Here is a 22372-nt window from a genome sequence, read left to right as displayed (position 1 = left end):
TGGAATGCACTGCCTGAAAGGGTGGTGAAAGCAGATTCAATAGTAACTTGACGGCTGGATGGACCAGCTGGTCTTTTCCTGCCCGTCATTTTCGTATGTTTGTATGTTTAACTTTCAATGGGAAATTGGATATATACTTGAAAAGGAAAAATTTGCAGTTATGGGGAAAGAGCAGGGGAGTGGGACGAATTGGATAGCTCTTTCAAAGAGCCAGCACATGCACAATGGGCCGAATGGCTTCCTTTTGTGTCGTAAGATTCTATGATTCTCAATCCAATTTCATTTACAGTTGCATACACCCATAGGCAAAATTGATCCTATCCAGGCTACATTAAAATTCAGGGCAGTATTCAAACCCACTGAGTAATCAGTTCATAAAAGCAGATTTTACAAATGTATGTCAAGTTGGAAGGTAACCCAAAAGGCAATTTCAACCTCAACCAAATTTTGAAGTAGCAGGTCTGTAGTGGCTCAATTCAACATAAGCAAGGTTAACCAGCTCCCCCCCACCCCCCCACCCCGCCACCCCGACCCTTTTCTCCCCCCCACATTTTCCCATTTACCAGTCTGTGGGGAAGTTTCTCTGACATTTCCTGGCGACCAACACAACATGGAATTGTGTAACATTTCTGAAACAAGCTGAAGTTTCTGCAACCTGCATAGTTCTCCTTTGTAACAATGACAAAGGCTTTCATACTGCTCCATCATCTGCATGGTTAAATGTACAATGCATGTAAGTTTTGCAAAAATGTCATGTGGCTGATAAAAATAGCACACTGCCGACCTTCTGTGCTCAGACTTCTAGATATAGTGCTGTGTATTAATGGGAGCAATTCATCACAGAGGAAAGGAAAACACACCAGGACACCTTCCAGTGGACAACCATAGAGCATTAAAGACAGTGGCTACAAATAAATTACACCTAACACACCTATAAGCAGATGGAAGAAGTGTCGCAGCAAAGGGGACACAAAGAAAAAATAGGTCTTCCACTAAATTAATCATCTTTTATTCTAGCACCAGAAGCTATACAAGGGTATCGTAAGATCAAACTTCAAGGAGTTGATGTATAGTCATTATCAGGATAGTTGTGTACAACCTTTCAGTGATCCGGTTCTAAGAACACATCTCAAACCAAGTTACAAATCCACAGAACTTGTACTCAGTGACCATTCACAGTCAAACCCAAAAAATATCAGCAGGAGTTTCTTAGATTCCACACTTTTACATAATAGATCCATCTTCTGTAATGCCTGGTCGGAGCATTCTGGAAAACTGAGCAAGTTAAATTCTGTATAGGTACACTTTGCAGGCACATGACCAGATACAGCCAGGAACACCCAGCTGCTACGAGGACATTAGGAAAGTACTACCACAGTTTTGTAAATTATACCTATAATTTTGTCAGTTAAAAGTGAAATGTGAGAATTAAATACTCATCTTTACATATACACAAGTTATGCTGTGAAAGCATATTTGTTTACAAACATATAAAAATACTTGTTAACTAGTTTGATAAGAAAATAATGTATAAAAGTATATAGCAAAACATTTAATCATCTTCATCAATGGAAGGATCAATTCCATCTCTTTATATTACATGAGGAAAAAACAACTACAATTTAGCACTTTGAATCCCTTATCCCGAAATGCTCTCACACCAAAGGAAGACAAATAGAAAGATTTGGAACTCCTCAACAATGATGTGAAATTGCTTTCAAAAAAAAAGAAAACCTAGAATGTTCATATCCAGTGAGATCACAGGTTTTTGGCCACATTGTTGCCTGAATATCTCTCTGGATTGTTTAAAATAAATACAGTAGACTGACTGGATTTGGCCGCTGGAACAAACTGCAGCATTACGTGAAACTTAAGAGACTCTTACCAACAATGAAGTGTTGTTTAAGGCTTATTTCTGTGTGTGTTAGCCAGGGCAAAGAAATAACAGTTCACCCTTACTTGCTGCCTTTTACTCGTAATCAATTGATAAGTTTTTTTTCTTAGAAATCAAAGATCCTTATGTACAATAGCCGATTAGCATGTAACCATAGCAGTAGAGGTTAAATGGCACTGTGGACAAGACATGTAAGCATAGGTTTTAAACACCTCACAAGGCAAATTAGCTCAAATCAACTGTGTCTACATTCCAAATTCTCTTTCATAATAAGTAGTAGAAATACCATTCCTGAATCAAATGGAACTGCGTGACATTCCAAGTAGCAGCCTTAGTGTTTGTTTTCTTTAAATTTCACCTTTTGTCTTGGGGAAAAAAAGTGACAAAATTCTCTCCCCCTCCTCAAGGGCACGACACAGCCAACTGCTTCATCAGACTAAGGCTATCTGCGACCAAATAGTAAGCATGCAGGTAAAGAGGCAATATTGATAGACACACAAAATGATTTTGAAGGCAGAAATGGGGGCAGGTGGTTTGGCAGCTGTTGGGTGAGCAGAGGAACCAACATCTCAAAATAGGACACAGTGACAGCCACTACTGTCTTTTTCATTGCGTGAAGGTTCTGGAGAAGGAGGGCATTCTTGCTCTTGAAATCTCCTGTAGGGGAGCGAGAGAAAAAAAAAATTAGTGAATTATTCTCTCTTTACAGGAAAGCATGGATATTATAGAATTGTACAGCACAAATGGAGGCCAGTTGGCCCATCGTGCCTGTGCCAGCTCTTTGATAAAGCTATCCAAATAGTCCCACTCCCTTGCTCTTTCACCATAGCCCTGCAAACTTTTCCTTTTAAAGTATTTATCCAATTCCCTTTTGAAAGTTACTACTATTGAATCTGCTTCCACCATCCTTTCAGGCAGTGCATTCCAGATCGCTGCAGAATAAAAATCAAATCCCGTCTGGTTCTTTTGCCAATTACACAAAATCTGTGTCTTCTGCTTATGGACCTTCCTGCCAGTGGAAACAGTTTCTCCTTATTTACACTATCAAATGACCCATCTCGGCCTCCTTCCGATAACCCCACCATCACAGAAGTCAGTCTTCAGCCAATTCGATTCACTCCACGTGATATCAAGAAACGGCTGAGTGCAAGGGATACAACAAAGGATATGGGCCCTGACAACATCCCGGCTGTGGTGCTGAAGACTTGTACTCCAGAACTAGCCGCGCCTCTAGCCAAACTGTTCCAGTACAGCTACAACACTGGCATCTATCCGACAATGTGGAAAATTGCCCAGGTATGTCCTGTCCACAAAAAGCAGGACAATTCCAATCCGGCCAATTATCGCCCCATCAGTCTACTCTCAAGTGTCAGCAAAGTGACATAAGGTGTCATTGACAGTGCTATCAAACGGCACTTACTCACCAATAACCTGCTCACCGATGCTCAGTTTGGGTTCCGCCAGGACCACTCGGCTCCAGACTCATTACAGCCTTGATCCAAACATGGACAAAAGAGCTGAATTCCAGAGGTGAGGCGAGAGTGACTGCCCTTGACATCAAGGCAGCATTTGGCCGAGTGTGGCACCAAGGCGCCCTCGTAAAATTGAAGTCAATGGGAATCAGGGGGAAAACTCTCCAGTGGCTGGAGTCATACCGAGCACAAAGGAAGATGGTAATGGTTGTTGGAGGCCAATCATCTCAGCCCCAGGGCATTGCTGCAGGAGTTCCTCAGGGCGAGGCCCAACCATCTTCAGCTGCTTCATTAATGACCTTCCCTCCATCAAAAATGGGGATGTTCGCTGACGATTGCACAGTGTTCAGTTCCATTCACAACCCCTCATACAACATCCAGGCTTGGGCTGATAAGTGGCAAGTAACATTCGCGTCAGACAAGTGCCAGGCAATGACCATCTCAAACAAGAGAGAGTCTAACCACCTCCCCTTGACATTCAACAGCATTACCATCACTGAATCCCCCACAATCAACACCCTGGGGGAGTCACCATTGACCAGAAACTTAACTGGACCAGCCACATAAATACTGTGGCTACAAGAGCAGGTCAGAGGCTGGGTATTCTGCAGCAAGTGGCTCACCACCTGACTCCCCAAAGCCTTTCCACCATCGACAAGGCACAAGTCAGCAGCGTGATGGAATACTTTCCACTTGCTTGGATGAGTGCAGCTCCAACAACACTCAAGAAGCTCGACACCATCCAGGACAAAGCAGCCCGCTTGATTGGCACCCCATCTACCATCCTAAACATTCACTCCCTCCACCACTGGTGCACTGTGGCTGCAGTGTGTACCATCTACAGGATGCAGTGCAGCAACACGCCAAGGCTTCTTCGACAACACCTCCCAAACCCGCGACCTCTACCGCCTAGAAGGACAAGGGCAGCAGGCACGTGGGAACAACACCACCTGCACGTTCCCCTCCAAGTCACACACCATCCCGACTTGGAAATATATCACCGTTCCTTCATCGTCGCTGGGTCAAAATCCTGGAACTCCCTTCCTAACAGCACTGTGGGAGAACCTTCACCACACGGACTGCAGCGGTTCAAGAAGGCGGCTCACCACCACCTTCTCAAGGGTAATTAGGGATAGGCAATAAATGCTGGCCTTGCCAGCGACGCCCACGTGCCATGAACGAATAAAAAAAAAAGCCATCATAATTTTGAACACCTCAATTAAATCTCCCCTTAACCTACTCTGCTCTAATCCCAGCATCTCGAGTCTCTCCACACAACTGAAGTCCCTCACCCCTGGTTCCATTCTAATAAATCTCCTCTGAATCCTCTCTAAAGCCTTGTCATTCTTCCTAAAGTGTGGTGCCCAGAATTGGTCACAGTGCTCCAGCTTAGACCTCACCGGTGATTTCTAAAGGTTTAGCATGAATTCCTTGCTTTTGGACTCTTATGCCTCTATTTATAAAGCCCAGGATCCCAAGTTCTTTTTTTTAACAGCCTTCTCAACTTGTCCTGCCACCTTCTAAGATTTGTGTATGTGAATTCTCAGATCTCTCTGTTACGACACCCCTATTAAAATTGTACCATTTAGTCTATATTGCATCTTCTCATTCTTCCTTCCAAAATTTATCACTTCACACTTCTCTGCCTTAAAATTCATCTGCCATGTGTCTGCCCATGTCCTCCTAAAGTCTGCTGTTATCCTCCTCACTGTTTACTACATTTCCAAGCTTTGTGTCATCTGTGCTGAAATCGCCCCATTATGCACCTCCTCTGGCTAGGCAAGACTACATTGGTGGCTCTCATTCTTGGTCAGACCATCCTCATCATGCCTCCTGATAACCTGAGCATGTTCTCCTAGAGGGGTGTGCCCCCAGTTTGGGAACTTCTACCTTAAGCAATACTATTTCTAAAATGCTTCCTACTTTTGACAAGAAATCAATTTCATTTCTTATGCCAAATATATCGATTCATGTGCGTGATGAAAGGAAGTCACTCATAAAATTTGGTTAAAGTCACAGTTTGTCCAGCAATATCCCTGGATTGTTCTCAGCATGTCGACTTTCGAAAACGGGAAAAGTTGAGAGAAATCCAGCAAAAACAGATTTAGTAATTGTTAGATGTTTAAACATGCAAATTATTTTCCCCCTTCAGAATGTCCAATTTGTAGTCTGCCCCCTACCTCACCATTGCAATTCAACATTATGAATGATTAAATAAAAGGTCCCTCTTAAATAAAACTTTCAATTGCATTTTTGCTGAAGCTGTTCATTCCAACAAATCCCTTTGCATTCAAAGAAATAACTTGGGGCACAAAGCTTTAAATTGAGGGATTTAGCAGCTCAGCTATGATGAACAAGTTTCACAGAAATTTGTGGGAGGATTCGAATTTAAGTTGATGTTTACTCCAGTGCAATTTTGCATGCATCACTGTTATCCCTCCCAAAGTGAGGCAAGTAAACCAGCATCAGATGCTAACTATTCCCACCTTATAACTCGGACTAGTTCATGAAAAGCCTGGTCTACATTCAATCGGATTTTAGCAGAAGCCTCCATGTATGTTACTTTGAGCTGCCTTGCAAGTTGTTGCCCTTCCTCTGATGTCACCTGCAAGGAAAAAAAGCACATTAAATACACCAATAAAAAAAATCCATCCTACAATAATGGAGTACTTTTGTACAACTTATAATAGAGAAAAGAGAAAAGCAATCATGTTTGCAGGGGTGGGGGTGGGAGGAGAAAGGAGATGGTTTAAAAAAAAACATTCTTGAAGAAGTTTGGGATCAAATCCTGGAATAAAAGCAGCCAAAGATGTCAAGGCTAATAATTGCTTTGCTGGTCCTTACCCTGTTTTTAAAAATTCCAATTACTCAGATTACATAATTCAGTATGTAAACATTTGATACATCCAGAGTTGACCTAAAGGTCAAATTGAGCAACAAATCCAAATACATAGATTCCCGAGGCAATACTTTGAGGATGCTTTTACTGAGAACAATGGCATTGTGTGCAATATTCAGTCTGAAAGAGATATTAAACCATCCATTGTCCTATAAAATCTAAATTGTTCCAAATCTGTGAGCTTGACACAAATTATTGAAGTCAAATATCCTTAATTTCACACCCCAGCCAATAACAGTCCTCTTCAGAGAAAAGTAGTTTTACTCCCTAAATTGAGGGATTAAACACATCCACAATAGCCACTCATTGATTATTCCTCACATTAAAATCTATACAAACTAAATGAAATTAACCCTGTGTACATAGCAATGATCACGTTAAGTGGAACAAAACACACACAGCCCATCTTTAAGATAATTCACAAAAGAACCAGGGGGAAGATGAGGAGAAATTATTTTATGCAGTGAGTTATGACCTGGAATGCACTACCTAAAAGGGTGGTGGAAGCAGATTCAACATTAACCTTTCAAAGAGAATTGGATATATACTTGAAAATGAAACATTTGCAGGGCTATGGGGAAAGATCAGAGGTGTGGGACTAATTGGATAGCTCTTTCAAAAAGCCGGCACAGATGCAATAGGCTGAATAGCCTCCTTCTGTGCTGTAATATTGCATGATTCTAATCTATGATCTCATATCACCGCCCTGATCTTTTCTCTCAAACTTCTCCCCACCTTCCTCAGGCTCATTTACTCCACGAGATCCACCTCCGATACCTTTAAGCCACACCCAACCCATGCTCAGTGATCTGGTTGATGGGTTCCTTTCTTTGTGCTGTGCCCTTGCATCATTCAATATGACAAGATCATCCTTGATCCTTCTGTCATCTCCAACTGCCACTCCATCTCCAACCTCCCTTTCCTTTCTAAGCTTGAACCAGTCATTGCCACCTGCTCTGTACTCCTCTCGATCAGTTTGTATTCGAATCCTCTCAGTCTGCTTTCTGTCCTGCCCACAGCACAGAGACCACTCACATCAGTCATCAAAATGACCATAAAAGCTACTGGATCATTGTAAAAACCTAACTGGTTCACTAATGTCCTTCAAGGAACGAAACTTGCCACCAGCGTGGCCTACACTTGACTCCAGTCCCACATGAAGTGGTTGACTCAATGCTCTCTGAAGCTATTCCGTTCAGGGCAAGTACAGAACTTCACGTTCGAATCTTCCAATCGGGTTTGCACCACAGCAAGATACAGGGCTAATCAAGTCACAAATTACATTCTCTGTGACTGTGGCTGTGATGCACTGTCTCTCCTCAACCTGTCCGCATTCTTTGACTGTCAACCACATCATCCTCATTCAATGCCTCTTCCCCGCTGTCCACCTCAGCGAGACTGTCCTTGCTTGGTTCCGTTCTTAGCTATCCTCCTGCACGCAGAAATGGGCCTCTTCCTGTCTCCACACCATTACCTCCAGAGTCACCAAAGGATCGACACCCTTGCTCTTTCTTCCTCATCCATATGTTGTCCCTTGTTGACATCATCTGAGGTCATGGGGTCAGCTTCCACAAGTACACTAACATCACCATCAACCCCTCAACTGCCTCTTTACTGTCAGACTGGTTGTCCAAGAGTCTTGGATGAGCCGCAATTTCCTCCAGTTAAACATTGGGAAGATCAAAGCCATTGCCCTTGGCCTCTGCCACAAACTTCGAACCCTCCCCACTGATTCCATCCTCCTTTTCAGCCGCTACCTCGGGTTGAATCCGACTGTTCACAATCTTGGCATTCCATTGGACCCCATAAAATATAACCTGCCTTTGCCCCACCTAAGCCCATCTGCATGCTGAAACCCTCATCTATATCTTGTCACCTCTAGACTCTACTATTAAAATACTGTCCTGAGCCACCTCCCTCCATGCTCTGCATACTGCATACTTCCCCTCATCCAAACTCTGGTGTCCATATCGCATCCTGCATCAAGTCCCACTCATCCATCACTACTGTCCTTGCTGACTTATACTGGCTTCCAGCCCCCCAAAGCCTCTACTTAAAAATTCACTTCCTCATGTTTGAATCCCTTCATGGCCTTGCCCCTGCCCATCTCAGTAATGTGACCCAGCCCTACAACCATCCCCAGAACACTCCCTTCCTCTGACTCTGGCCTCTTGTGCATTTCCTGTGCTTAATCCCACCACTGGCGAAGGTTTTTCAGCCATTGAGGCCCCACCCTATGGAATTCCCTCCCTAAACCCTTCGCCTCTCCTCCTTTAAGATCTTCCTTAAAACCCACCTCTTGGACCAAGCTTTTGGTCACCCCTCTTAATAACACTTCCTTTTTTAAATTACACCTCAATGAAACGCCATGGAACATTTTTCATGTTAGAGGCACTACATAAATGCAAGTAATTTTTGTTGGGCAATAAATGCCAGTGCTATCCATGTCCCAAGAATAAAAATAGTGGCATCAGCACCCCTCCCTAAATTTAATACAGGGTTGAATGAACAGCAGGGCTTCTGCTGCTGATTGCTATCCAATGACCCCTACTGTGAGATGCACATGTGGAGAAACTGGTCGGGGTGGAAGACACAATTGGGAAGGACGGAACAAGTATAGCTGCGATGTCTACTGACACCCACTCTGTAGATTCACAAATAGCGAACAGCCACTTGGGTGGGTACAAGAGGCCTGTGGGTTCTCATGGAATTGGACCCCAGCAGTAGCACCGACACGAGGAAAACAAGTTCAAAAAAACACACAAAGTTGTAAAATCAATTTTTGGTCTTCCCTCTAATATAGTACTTTAATATAATACTTTGCTCCAGTAAAGTTTCATAGTTGCAGCTTGTCTTCATGTACCGAGAAGCAGAGTTTTTATACCATATACTCTGAAGTGCGATATTAAAAGCCTAACTGCAATTCTGATGTGATTCTGACTTACTTAAATATTATTCAGCCTAACTGTAAAACAAGTGAATAACTTACACGCATTTAGAAATATCTAGTTTGTCTGGGCATGTTGATGTGTAATCAAAATCTGCTGTACTTTGCAACACAATAGAAATACTAATGTGTTTTTGTTAGATACCTAAATGAGAAGAAAACACTTCTGCATCTTCTGTGCCCTGCACAGTTTGCAGAGAGTAGGAACTTCTCTCACTGTTGCTCTCTGACTTGTCACTGGGTGGAGTGACAGCAGCCCAGGCTATCCTGGCCTCATATTGTCTTCCCTTTCCACTGAGGGGAAGTGCCTAATTTCTTGTTATCAATTCTCCATTACCTTGGTTTACTTCAGAGTCACAAATTTATAGCTGTAGTAATTGCTTCACTCTGCTGAACATAATTTATTTTTACATGAGGCTGCATAATTGATGGGTTTGTTCAAGCTGCATGACCCCACCATTTATTATGCTCAAATGATTGCAGTTCACATATTTGGCTTTGGAACAATGGAAATATTCGCTCATCTCCATTCTTGTGATGTCAAGTGCTCAGCTGAGGAGACCTGGAATACCTTTCTACCAATCCTTCAGTGAATATAATCTAAGTCTGTGCTGCTCATACTCTTAACATACCAATCAAAACTTCATGGTGCACTGGCATGGGTTTTTTTTTTTTTTTGGGGGGGGGGGGGAAGAGGAGAGAGAAGAGAGGTGTGGGAGAGGATGTATTTGTTTCTCTGTACAGATCCATATCGAAAAGAATCACCTATCAATATCAACAGGCGAACTTCAGTTTCAGAGAAAGACAAAAGGGTACTGTAAACTTTTAAAAGGATTCTTCAACCAATTTTTGAAATATTTAGGTGGCAGCTCTGCCCATCTATAGCCAAGATTTTCAAACTAAATGTCATGCAACTTTAAATAGACCCATTTAAGTAGTTCCAATCTGATTTTATAAACACAACAGGGCCTTAAATTTTATTTTTGACACAAAACTAGAACAAGGCAGCTTACTCTCCTCCCTGTGATATGCCTAAAGTTAGAAACACATCTTGGAATGGAAATGAACAAAGAAAAGCAATACAATTACATCAGACTGCAGCAGGGTTGGATCTGGAACCAATGAGGTAATCCTCTTCACAGAGGTTTCCTCATCAGTAGATCGACTCAAGTTTTTTAAAACAGCATTTACTTCATCCCTCAATTTAGGTCATCAGAATCATACACAAGTCATTTCTTTCTCATAGGCCTTTTTCCTTGCTGTATATTCTGATTTGAGTTAATAGAGATGCCACCAGTCTCCTCAATATGATTGATGCCATTGTCACAAAAAGGAGCCAATCGTATAACGTTCCAACATGACAGCTGTGCCCATGAGACCAAATTATATCAAAGCAAACACACTAGTATTTCTGTTGTGTTGCAAAGTACAGCAGAATTTGATTACACATCAACATGTTCGGACAAACTAGATGCAAAAGGGCCGTATTTCTCAGCTACTCCTACCTTTCTGTATGCAATTGTAAACAATTTTACAACACCAGGTTGACAATTGTTTACAATTGTCAACCCCAGTCCATCACCGGCATCTCCACATCATTTCTGTACGCAAACATTGGAATGATAAGGTTTGCTATATACCAAGAGAACATTCCCTGGTTTGGAGTACAAGAGGATAAACTTATGAAAAAAGGTTATAAGCAAATGACTGAGCAAGTCTCAAATTAAGCCAGTTACAGTATTCTCTAGAGTCTAAGTCACAACTTATTTTTAATTAATAACTAAATAACTACTTATAAACAATTTGACTATTATTGTACCCAGTCGAAAATAAACAAACCTGGTAACCCAGAATAGCGAAATGCATTAAAGAGATGGATGCAAATTAGTCACAAAAACTCAATTTCAAGCAAAAATTGTACAACATTGCATATCCGACCATGTACCGTCTTATTTTATTTTCCACATCAGAATTCACAAGTGCAGCATTACCCACTATTTTAACATCGGGCTTTCTATTTTAATCAGAACTTTATACTATCTTATTCTGCCAGTTATGGTATCCGTTTTTAGTCAACATCATTGTATACTTAGCCATGGTCCGGTCCCAACAGAGTTCAATATATAACACTTCACTGAGGGAGCTTGACAGGGCAGATACTGAGAGGTTGTTTCCCCTGACTGGCGAGTCGAGAACGAGGAAGCATAGTCTCAGGATAAGGGGTCAGCCATTTAGGACTGAGATGAGGAGGAATTTCTTCACTCAGAAGGTTGTGAATCTTTGGAATTCTCTACCCCAGAGGGCTGTGGATGCTGAGTCGTTGAATATGTTCAAGACTGAGATTTTTGGACTTGAGAGGAATCAAGGAATATGGGGATCGGGCAGGAAAGTGGAATTGAGGGCGAAGATCAGCCATGATCTTATTGAATGGTGGATCAGGTTCAAGGGGCCATATGGCCTACTCCTGCTCCTATTTCTTACGTTCTTATATTCTTATTCACTGTGCTATTGCAGACAAACTGTTTCGCAGACAAACCCGAAAACTGAAAAGAACTAAGAAAATGTTCTTATACTTTCAACAAAACTGAAATGCTCTTGCACTATTCAATGATATGGTTAATCCTCTGATGTAGTCATCGCCAAGAGCTACAGATTTCAAAGCACAGATAAATTGTTGATTTATCTTTAAACACTGCTCTGGGCAACAGGGAGGCACGCACAGCAGAGCAATATGCGGTATGCACTGAAGGCAATAAATAATCACAAGACCATTGCAAACAGTACCATGAACACTTCATTATATGACAGTTGTGATCCATAAATGCATACGGCCAAGACACAACAACTGGTACCTGAAAGGAACTTATCAGCATATTCATTTAGAAAGTTCGTGCATGTATTCCGAAACAAACATTGAAAATTCTACCATTCGAGATCTGCCTCTTTTTGTTGAGGAAGGGGTGGGAAGGGCAAAACTGTGATTTAGACCAATGAAAATACAAACAAAAACTTTACTGTGGCAGTAGAAATGTGAAACATGGCAGAATTATTTTCTGCCTCTAGACCGCACTAGTGCATTTATAGTTTACTCACAGGCATACTGGAAAAGACAAGTAGCGGGAAACTACATTACCAGTCAGACCCCCAACCCACCAAGAACAAAACAGGAGAGAATCAAGGGAAATCATTCAGCTGTCAGGGACAAAAAGTAGAATAGTGGTGAAGGAAATGTTTTTTCTATTCTCGATATGTTTAAGTGGAGCAGGTTCAGAAAATGGTGGGTCATTTTCTCAGATCGTTGATTACACTTCAGTTTGTTTCTCCTTTATGTTTTATATAAAAAACACACAAGAGTCTGGCTCCACATCAGAAATTATCACATCGCCAGAACTAAATTTATATCACAAGAATTCTATACAGTGAGTTGTGCAAGTTAACTCAAAATACTTTGGAGCAGTCACAAAAAAAAACAAATTGAGTTAACTTCGTAGTTTAAAGTAAGATTTGAAGAAAACACCAAGTTGACTTGAAGTCTAACATGTAGGATCATTCCACAAACTGCTTATTTTTAAATATATTTTATAGAAAAAGGATTTACCATTTCAGCCAAAATAGGCTACATTCATTCTGACGTTTCTTCATCCGTCAGGAAGCCACACATCAGTCAAAAATAAAAATCAATAACCCCAGGAGCTGTCTTCGCTGAGCAGAGCCACCATAAGTAAAAGTACAGAAATGTCACTTCCTGGTGCTCACCTGCCTTTGATGTTCCAGGTCAGCTTTGTTACCCACAAGGATCATAGGGAATTCATCACGATCTTTTACTCGAAGGATTTGTCTTTGGAACTTGTAAATTTCTTCAAAACTGAAAAGGAAAACAGAATTGCACAAATTAAAACACAATTTATAAAAAAAAGTCCTCCACCAAAAAGTCTCAATTCATATTCTACCGAATGGCTAAACACTTCAGGAAAAATTAAAAAGAACTGTGTTTGGATTCATACCAGAACCACTTTTGACCTGTCCTAAACATGCACATCAAAAACAATTACAGTCAAACGCTGTTGCAAGGTTTGTCCTTGTGTTTCATCATCCTTTTTGCACATTTTCCTATCTTCTTCCATCGCTTATTTATATTATTCAAACACTTATTACTTCTGTTCTCTCTCTTGCTTACATTTCCCTTTTCACTCTTCGTGTCCAATTCCAATTGATTGTAACACAAGTACAGACAACAGGTGAAGATGTATAGCCACCAAAACTGATGAAATGACACAATACTCCTATAGTTGGCTCCCAGAAATTAGGTGGAAAAATATATATTCTGCAGTTTGAATCTCAATAAATTACACAAAAACAATGCACAGAGCAAACTGGAAGCAAAAAAATGGAACACTGAGGAAATACAAGATTGAAAATGAAGCAATCTTGAGAGCTCATGTCTCAGACTTGCAAATATCCAGTGAAAAACTGGAGAGTTAAGGAACTAGACACCCAAGTTAACGACTAGCTTTTCACAGATTGTACACCTGTTGGCATTCAATATTTTGAAGTAACTGGATTCCTAATGGAGCTACTTGCTTGCAGGCGCATCAACAGAGCTGCCATTTGATGTGAGATGAATTCTTAGAGATGTATAGACTGGAAAAAAGTACAATAAAACTAGACATTTTTCTTGAGATTGGAAATTTTCAAATAATAGGTGAATGAGAGAAGGGAGTAGAGACAGAGAGAGAAGGGAGTAGAGGGATAGAGAGGAAAGTAAAGAGAGGAAAAAGGGATTAGAGAAAGGAGTACAGAGCAAAAGAGCGTGAATGTAAGAGAATGGAGTAGAGAGGACGAGAATGTGAGAGGAACTAATCAGAACTAGCATTTATATAACGCCGTCAACAGGTAAATGTTCCAAGACGCTTCACAGAGGCATAATCAGAGAAAAATGGATGCCGATCCAAAGAAGGAAATACTATCAGTAACAAAAAGCTTGGTCAAAGAGGTAGCTTTAAGGAGGCTTTTAAAGGAGGAGAGGCAGAGAAGTTCAGGGAGGTAGTTCCAGGGCATAGGGCCTGGACTGCTGAAAACATCGCCACCAATGGTGGAGCAAAGGGAGTGGGGGATGCACAAGAGGCCAGAGATGGAGGAACAGAGTTCTGAGGATTGTAGGGTTGGAGGAGTAGGGAGGGGAGAGGCTATGAAGGGCTTTAAACACGAGGATGAGAATTTTAAATTTGAAACATTGGAAGCAAATGTCGGTCAGCGAGTGGGTGAGCAGGACAGGACAGGACATTGGCAGCAGAGTTTTAGATGAGCTGAAGTTTATGGCGTGAAAAAGATGGGAGGCTGGCAAGGAGAGCATTGGAAAAGTCGAGTCTGAAGGTCACAAATGCATGGATGAGGATTTTAGCAGCAGATGAGCTGAGGTGGGCAATGTTACGGAAATGGAAGTAGATGGTCTTTGTGATGGCAAGGATACAAGATTGGAAACTCAGCTTGGGGTCAAATTGCGCAGCAAGGTTGCAAACAGTCTCGTTCAACATGAGAGTAATCAGAGGTGAGGATACAGAGTTTGTGGTGAGGGCTGAAGATGACGGCCTTAATCTTCCCAATATTTAACTTGAAGGAACTGTGGCTCATCCAGGACTGGATGTCAAACAAGCAGACTGTGAACACAGAGGCAGCTGTGAAGGAAGAGTGGAAGTCATCAGCATACATGTGGTACCTGACCCTATGTCTTTGAATCGTGTCCTCAAGGAGTAGCATGTAGATGAGGATGAGGACAGAGCCAAGGATAGATCCTTAGGGGACACAAAGAATTATTGAAAATTTACAGTACAGAATGAGGCCATTTGGCCCATCGTGTCCGCGCCGGCCGAAAATGACGCACCCAGCCGAATCCAACTTTCCAGCACTTGGTCTGTGGCCTTGTAGGTTATGACACTTCAGGAGCATATCCAGGTACTTTTTAAAATGTGATATGGGTTTCTGTCTCTGCCACCCTTTCAGGCAATTAGTTCCAGACCCCCACTTTCTTCAGCTCCCCTCTAATCCTTCCACAAATCACTTTAAATCTCTGCCCCCTGGTTATTGGCCTCCCTGCTGAGGGAAATAGGTCCTTCCTATCCACTCTATCAAGGCCCCTCATAATTTAGTACACCTCAATTAAATCACCCCTCAGCCTCCTCTGTTCTAAAGAAAACAATCCCAGCCTATCCAAACTTTCCTCATAGCTAAAATTTTCCAGTCCTGGCAACATCCTCGTAAATCTCCGCTGTACCCTCTCTAGTGCAATTACATCCTTCCTGTAATGTGGTGACCAGAACTGTACACAGTACTCTAGCTGTGGCCTTACTAGTGTTTTATACAGTTCTAACATAAGTTCCCTGCTCTTATATTCCATGCCTCGGCTAATAAAGGAAACTATCCTGTATGCCTTCTTAACCACCTCATCTATCTGTCCTGTTCACTTCAGGGATCTGTGGACATGCACTCCAAGGTCCCTCACTTCCTCTACACCTCTCCATATCCTCCCATTTGTTGTGTATTCCCTAGCCTTGTTTGCCCTCCTCAAATGCATTACCTCACACTTCTCCCTATGAAATTCCATTTGCCACTTTTCTGCCCACCTGACAAGCCCATTGGTATCTTCTTGCAGTCTACAGCTTTTCTCCTCACCATCAACCACACAGCCAATTTTCGTACCATCTGCGAACTTCTCAATCATGCCCCCTACATTTAAGTTCAAATCATTTATATCACAAAAAGTAAGGGACCTAGTACTGAGCCCTGCAAAACCCCACTGGATACAGCCTTCCAATCACAAAAACACCCATCAACCATTACTCTTTGCTTCATGCCTCTCAGCCAATTTTGGATCCAACATGCCACTTTTCCTTGGATCCCATGGGCTTGTACTTTTTTGACCAGTCTGCCATGTGGACTCCTTGGTGCCACACTCGGTCAAATGCTGCCTTGATGTCAAGGGCAGTCACTCTCACCTCACCTCTGGAATTCAGCTCTTTTGTCCATGTTTGGACCAAGGCTGTAATGAGGTCTGGAGCCGAGTGGTCCTGGCGGAACCCAAACTGAGCATCGGTGAGCAGGTTATTGGTGAGTAAGTGCCGCTTGATAGCGCTGTCGACGACTCCTTCCATCACTTTGCTGATGATTGAGAGTAGACTGATGGGGCGGTAATTGGCCAGATTGGATTTGTCCTGCTTTTTGTGGACAGGACATACCTGGGCAATTTTCCATATTGTCAGGTAGATGCCAGTGTTGTAAGCTGTACTGGAACAGCTTGGCTAGAGGTGCAGCTAGTTCTGGAGCACAAGTCTTCAGTACTACAGCCGGGATGTTGTTGGGGCCCATAGCCTTTGCTGTATCCAGTGCACTCAGCCGTTTCTTGATATCACGTGGAGTGAATAGAGTTGGCTGAAGACTGGCTTCTGTGATGGTGGGGATATCGGGAGGAGGCAGAGATGGATCGTCCATTCGGCACTTCTGGCTGAAAATGGTTGCAAACACTTCAGCCTTGTCTTTTGCACTCACGTGCTGGACTCCGCCATCATTGAGAATGGGGATGTTTACAGAGCCGCCTCCTCCTCCTGTTAGTTGTTTAATTGTCCACCACCATTCACGACTGGATGTGGCAGGACTGCAGAGCTTTGATCTGATCCGTTGGTTGTGGAATCGCTTAGCTCTGTCTATAGCATGCTGCTTCCGCTGTTTAGCATGCATGCATGTAGTCCTGAGTTGCAGCTTCACCAGGTTGGCACCTCATTTTTAGGTACGCCTGGTGCTGCTCCTGGCATGCTCTTCCACACTCCTCATTGAACCAGGGTTGATCCCCTGGCTTGTTGGTAATGGTAGAGTGAGGAATATTCCAGGCCATGAGGTTACAGATTGCGTTGGAATACAATTCTGCTGCTGCTGATGGCCCACAGCGCCTCATGGATGCCCAGTTTTGAGCTGCTAGATCTGTTCTGAATCTATCCCATTTAGCACGGTGGTAGTGCCACACAACACGTTGGATGGTGTGCTCAGTGTGAAGACGGGACTTCGTCTCCACGAGGTCACTCCTACCAATACAGTCATGGACAGATGCATTTGCGACAGGTAGATTGGTGAGGACGAGGTCAAGTAAGTTTTTCCCCTCGTGTTGGTTCCACGTAGAGTACATCAAACGCACTACCCACATCAAGTTAGTCAGACACGACCTTCCCTTAACAAAACCATGCTGTCTGTCCTTGATTAATCCCTGCCTTTCTAAGAGATGGCTTATCCTGTCCCCCAGAATTGATTCCAATAATTTGTCCACCATCGAGGTTAGACTGACTGGCTTGTGGTTGCTCGGTCTATCCCTCTTTCCCTTTTTAAACAACGGTACATTAGCAGTCCTCCATTCCGCCGGCACCACACCTGTATCCAGGGAAGATTGGAAAATGATGGTCAGAGTCTCCACTATTTCCTCCTTTGCTTCTTTTAACCAGGCCTGGTCATTTATCTGCTTTCAAAGATGCAAATCCCCTTAATACTTCCCCTCTCACCATGTTTATCCCATCCATTATTTCACACTCCTCCTCCTTAACTACAATATCTGCATCGTCCCCCTCTTTTGTGAAGACAGACACAAAGTATTCATTAAGAACCATGCCAACATCTTCCGCCTCCATACATAGGTTACCTTTTTGGTCTCTAATAGGCCCTACTCTTTCCTTAGTTATCCTCTTGCTCTTAATGTATTTTTAAAACATCTTTGGGTTTTCCTGGATTTTACTTGCCAATATTTCTCATGTCCTCTTTGCTTCCCTAATTTCCTTTTTAATTTCACCCCTGCACTTTGTATACTCCTCCAGGCTTTCTGTAGTATTCAGCTCTCGGTGTCTGTCATAAGCTTTCCTTTTTTGCCTTATCTTACCCTGGATGCTCCTTGACATCCAGGGGGCTCTAGATTTGGCAGTCCTACCCTTTTCCTTTGTGGGAACAATGTTTGCTCTGAACCCCTTGAATGCCTCCCACTGCTATAACATTGATTTACCTTCAAGTAGCTGTTTCCAGTCCATTTTTGCCAAATCACTTCTCACCTTTCCCTAATTGAGAACTTTAACTCCTGTTCTATCTTTGTCCTTTTGCATAACTATGCTAAATGTAACTATTGTTTTTGCACTTTTCAGAAATTTGCCTACATATTTGCTCTTCTATCTCCCTCCGACTGTTTGGGACTCCAGAGGTAATAGTGCAGAAGCGAGAAGAGAAATAATTGCTGGAGATGCTCTTGCTACAATTGGATAGTTAAGAGTAGAACTCGGCGAGGGCAGTCTCACTGAGTTGGATAACAGAGGAGACGTGTTAGAGGAGGAATGTGTGGCTTACCATGTCAAAGGCTGCAGAAAGGCTGGCAGGATTAGGATGCAAAGTGCACCATGGTCACAGTCACAGAGGATGTAATTTGTGACTTTGCTTAGGGCTGCTTTCATAGTAGAGGTTCAAACATGGAGTTACAGGAAAGGCAGGCAAGGAGGACATTGAAGGACACTGGAGAGGAAAGTGAGGTTGGCGACAGGACAGTAGTTTGCAAGGACAGATGGATGAAGGATGGGTTTTTTTTTCTAAAATGGAGGTTGATGATGGCAGCTTTAAAATGGAGGAGGACAATACCAGAGGAGAGGGCGCCATTTACAATAACAGCTCGCGTGGGGACCAAGAAGCTATGTTGGACGGTCAGCAGTTTAACAAAGGTCAAGGGAGCAGGAGGTGGACAAGACATAGGTTAGGCCACAGTTAGAGTATCGTGTCAAGTTCTAAACCCTCATTGTAGAAAGAGTATAGCGAAAATTCACAATGATAAGCCAGGGGGTGAGAGATTGTGGTTATGAAGAAAGGCTCAATAAAAAAGGGGGGGTTATTTCCCACTGGAACCAAGATGATTAAGGCAGGGGGCAGGGAAATCAAACAGATTTGCAGAATTTGGGAGAAGTTTTGAGAGGGTAAACAGCAAAACATTTTTGTTTCCACTGATTGGCCAACCAATAACAAGGGGAGCATGAGCATGCTTCTCTATTGGGGCGAACTGTGGAATGAGATTAAACCGAATCATTTGCAAATAATGTACAATTTAGAGCTAGTAATAGCAGTGCTGCAAAATTACTGACATTATTCATTGAAATTGTACTGCAAAATGCAGCGAATTCCCTCAACTACTAAGCTGGTGGCTGAGTGAGACTATAAATTTTGTGTCACCTCAAGACACAAAAATAGCACTTAATTTATGTGGATTAAAACTGAGGCTTTGGGAATTGGGAGTTTAGAGAAAAATGCAACCTACTTTACTGACCTGAGAATTACAAAAGCAAGCTTGCTCATATCTTTCTGGCAGATGGATTCAGTCACTTAAAATATATTTGCCAATGACTCCTCAGTTTGTAGCTGGTGCATTATATTTGAGCTCACGTACTGCTCCATTTTTGAATCCTATTAGTCTCATCTAGATTCCGAAGATCCCAAAAGGAGAAAGAAGTGCGGGAGTTAAGTACATTAACCATTCCCCATGTTTTTTTAAAAACAAACTTAAGTTAATCAGAATATCACCATCTTGCTAGTATTGCTCAATTCTCTAGTTCTCTAAATTGAGTCGTCGCTTCATGCAATTTATGCATGTGCACACAATAGCAATCTTTTGGACTTGTAGAGTGGCATCATTTAATAGATTCTTTTTTAAGCCAATATCCTGAAGGCGAGGACTCATACCAGGGCATACTTCCATGGGTATCAACTACCCCCCAGTATTTTGCCTATGCCCAAGTGCTGGAAGGCTTTTCGACTGGGGCGGTTGGGGGGCGCAAAATCACATTCATTTCCAACTTTCTCACCCAACATCCATACAAACTTGTTCCAGGAGTAGTTATTGAAAAGCCATCAGAAATGCAAACCCGAGATGACTTATCCCCTCCCTAATTCATCACTGGTTAAAGATCAAAGCAGGGATCTTCCTGGTCTATGTAACTCAATTCTGCTGTATTAACTGAGCCATCAGGGTAGGTACATGAGTACAACACAGCAAGGCCAATAACCTTAAAAAAATATTTAACTGGGAACATGGAATAGATTTGCAAAATTCGTTCAACAGTTTAATCAAATTATATTTTTGATGCTATGTTTCCATCATGCCCAACTTCAGTCTTCATTTCAGTGTATTTTTAAGGTGAACAGTTACCTCTATATAAAGGTATAAGAGGCAGCTCAGTCAATTATTTGGGAAATATTTCCTATTAAATTGATATTAAAATATAAAAGCAAATTATTTTTATATAGGAGAATTGTATGCAGGACCATGGCACAGTGGGTAACAGCACGAGACTTATTATTCCAGGATCTGGGTTTGAATCCAGCCCAAGTTGATCATTTGAAAGTCTTCTCTTTCTAATATTACATTAGTCTATTTGAAATTAGTTTGGACAGTCTCAGTGCTGTCCTTAGAAGTTGAGGGTTTAGATGCAAAACTGTCCACATATTCAATGGAAATTTATGCCTCAAGCAAAGGCATTAAAAATATCTGAAAATGGAAATGAAAAAGTTCACACTAGTACAGATTTTGTGTTAGCTGATGAACATTCCAGGGAAGAGAGTTTTATTGCACACATCGGTCATGCTTTAGGTTACCTGAGAGCACTTGATGCTGCCACTGGATACTAGAAGTGGAAAAATATTGCATTCCTTATGACCTATAAGCCTCATTTTGGGAAACACAATAAAGCAGTGTCATTTCTCCTGAATATAACTCATCTGTTGAGGGATAGAAGCCTGAAGTTACTGCTGGTCAGGACATGGCTTATATGTCAGATTCATAGATTTTCAGATATTATAAACTAATTTTTTTATATTCGTTCATGGGATGTGGGCGTCGCTGGCAAGGCCAGCATTTATTACCCATCTCTAATCGCCCTTGAGAAGGTGGTGGTGAACCACCTTCTTGAACAACTGAGTGGCTTGCTTGGCCATTAAGTCACATAAAGGCCAGACCAAGTAAGGACAGCAGGTTTCCTTCCCTAAAGGACATTAGTGAACCAGATGGGTTTTTATGACAATCAGGTAGTTTCATGGCCACCATTACTGATACTAGTTTTTTTTTATTCCAGATTTTATTTAATTAATTGAATTTAAATTCCCCAGCTACCGTGGCGGGATTTGAACTCATAACTCCGGAATATTAGTCCAGGCCTCTGGATTACTGGTCCAGTAACATAACCACTTTGCTACCGTACCCAACATAATGAACTAAAAGGAGGAATATATCAGGCATGGGGGCAAATATGCACATATTAATCTGGCTTACCAAAACACTGCACAGTAATTTAGAGCCAGTAGACAATGAATGATGGTTCCAAAATGCATTAGGACATGAAGTGGATTACGGGGTACTGCATGTGCTCCAGTTCTTAGACAAGAGCAGGCAATGTTACCCATTTACTGATGCATTGGGTCTTTCATACTCCACTTGTACCATCTCAAGTGTAAATGCACCCACAAATTGCTGTTGTGAGCATTTCATCTCTTCTTTCTCCTCTCTTCCAATATCAAAAATGTTATGTCAAAAAGAGATAGCAATGTGTTAAACTCACAACAATCCTCACTGTGCACCCGGGCAGAGTGAGAATCATCCTCTGCACCAGAGCAAATATGCTACTGATATACCACAATGCAACTAAAACCTTACCTGTCCTTTTTAATGGACCAAGAACAATGAAAATTCCCGACTCCATTGTAAATACAGCACTATCATTTTCTCCTGTCGGGTTTTTAAACATACCTTCCTCTATCAGTGACAGAGAAGACCAGCAGGAATCCCTCCCCCGTCCTCATGTATTGTTCTCGCATGGCTCCAAACTCCTCCTGTCCTGCTGTGTCTAGAACTAGATGATAAAAGGAAAACTTCCCAAGTTAAGAATTATACAACATAAAGCATATAGTAGACAAAACATGAACTACAAGAGTTGCTTTGCACACAAAATTATCAGTTACTGCATTTCTTCCACTTGTGCAAAAAGGCATCTTTTGAACCTCTAATTCAAGTAATGGCAACAGTCAAACCTTTATCTACATCAGTGAGGGCATTAGAATGCAAAAATCAAATCGAATCCAAACATCACAGTTAGTCAAGTATGCATGAT

The 22372-nt window shown here is 42.1% G+C and overlaps 1 protein-coding gene across 3 annotated transcripts in view; it reads right to left on the bottom strand.

Annotated features, from left to right (window-relative positions):
• Positions 1-993: 993 nt before the first annotated feature.
• The window catches only part of rras2 (RAS related 2), a 109639-nt gene continuing 88260 nt past the window's right edge, over positions 994-22372 (bottom strand). For all 3 annotated transcript variants that reach the window (XM_067993915.1, XM_067993914.1, XM_067993916.1), the window contains exons 3-6: positions 22012-22114; positions 12969-13077; positions 5853-5971; positions 994-2551 (exon numbers count right to left, since the gene is read on the bottom strand). In XM_067993915.1, coding sequence (XP_067850016.1) covers positions 2464-2551; positions 5853-5971; positions 12969-13077; positions 22012-22114 — 419 coding nt within the window. In that variant the 3' untranslated portion in view covers positions 994-2463. The remainder of the gene's footprint in view (positions 2552-5852; positions 5972-12968; positions 13078-22011; positions 22115-22372) is intronic.

The sequence above is a fragment of the Heptranchias perlo genome, chromosome 12 (genome assembly GCF_035084215.1).
Source record: "Heptranchias perlo isolate sHepPer1 chromosome 12, sHepPer1.hap1, whole genome shotgun sequence".
NCBI lineage: Eukaryota > Metazoa > Chordata > Chondrichthyes > Hexanchiformes > Hexanchidae > Heptranchias > Heptranchias perlo.
The sequence above is the reverse complement of the archived record's forward strand: the minus strand, read 5'-3'. Positions and strand labels throughout refer to the sequence as shown.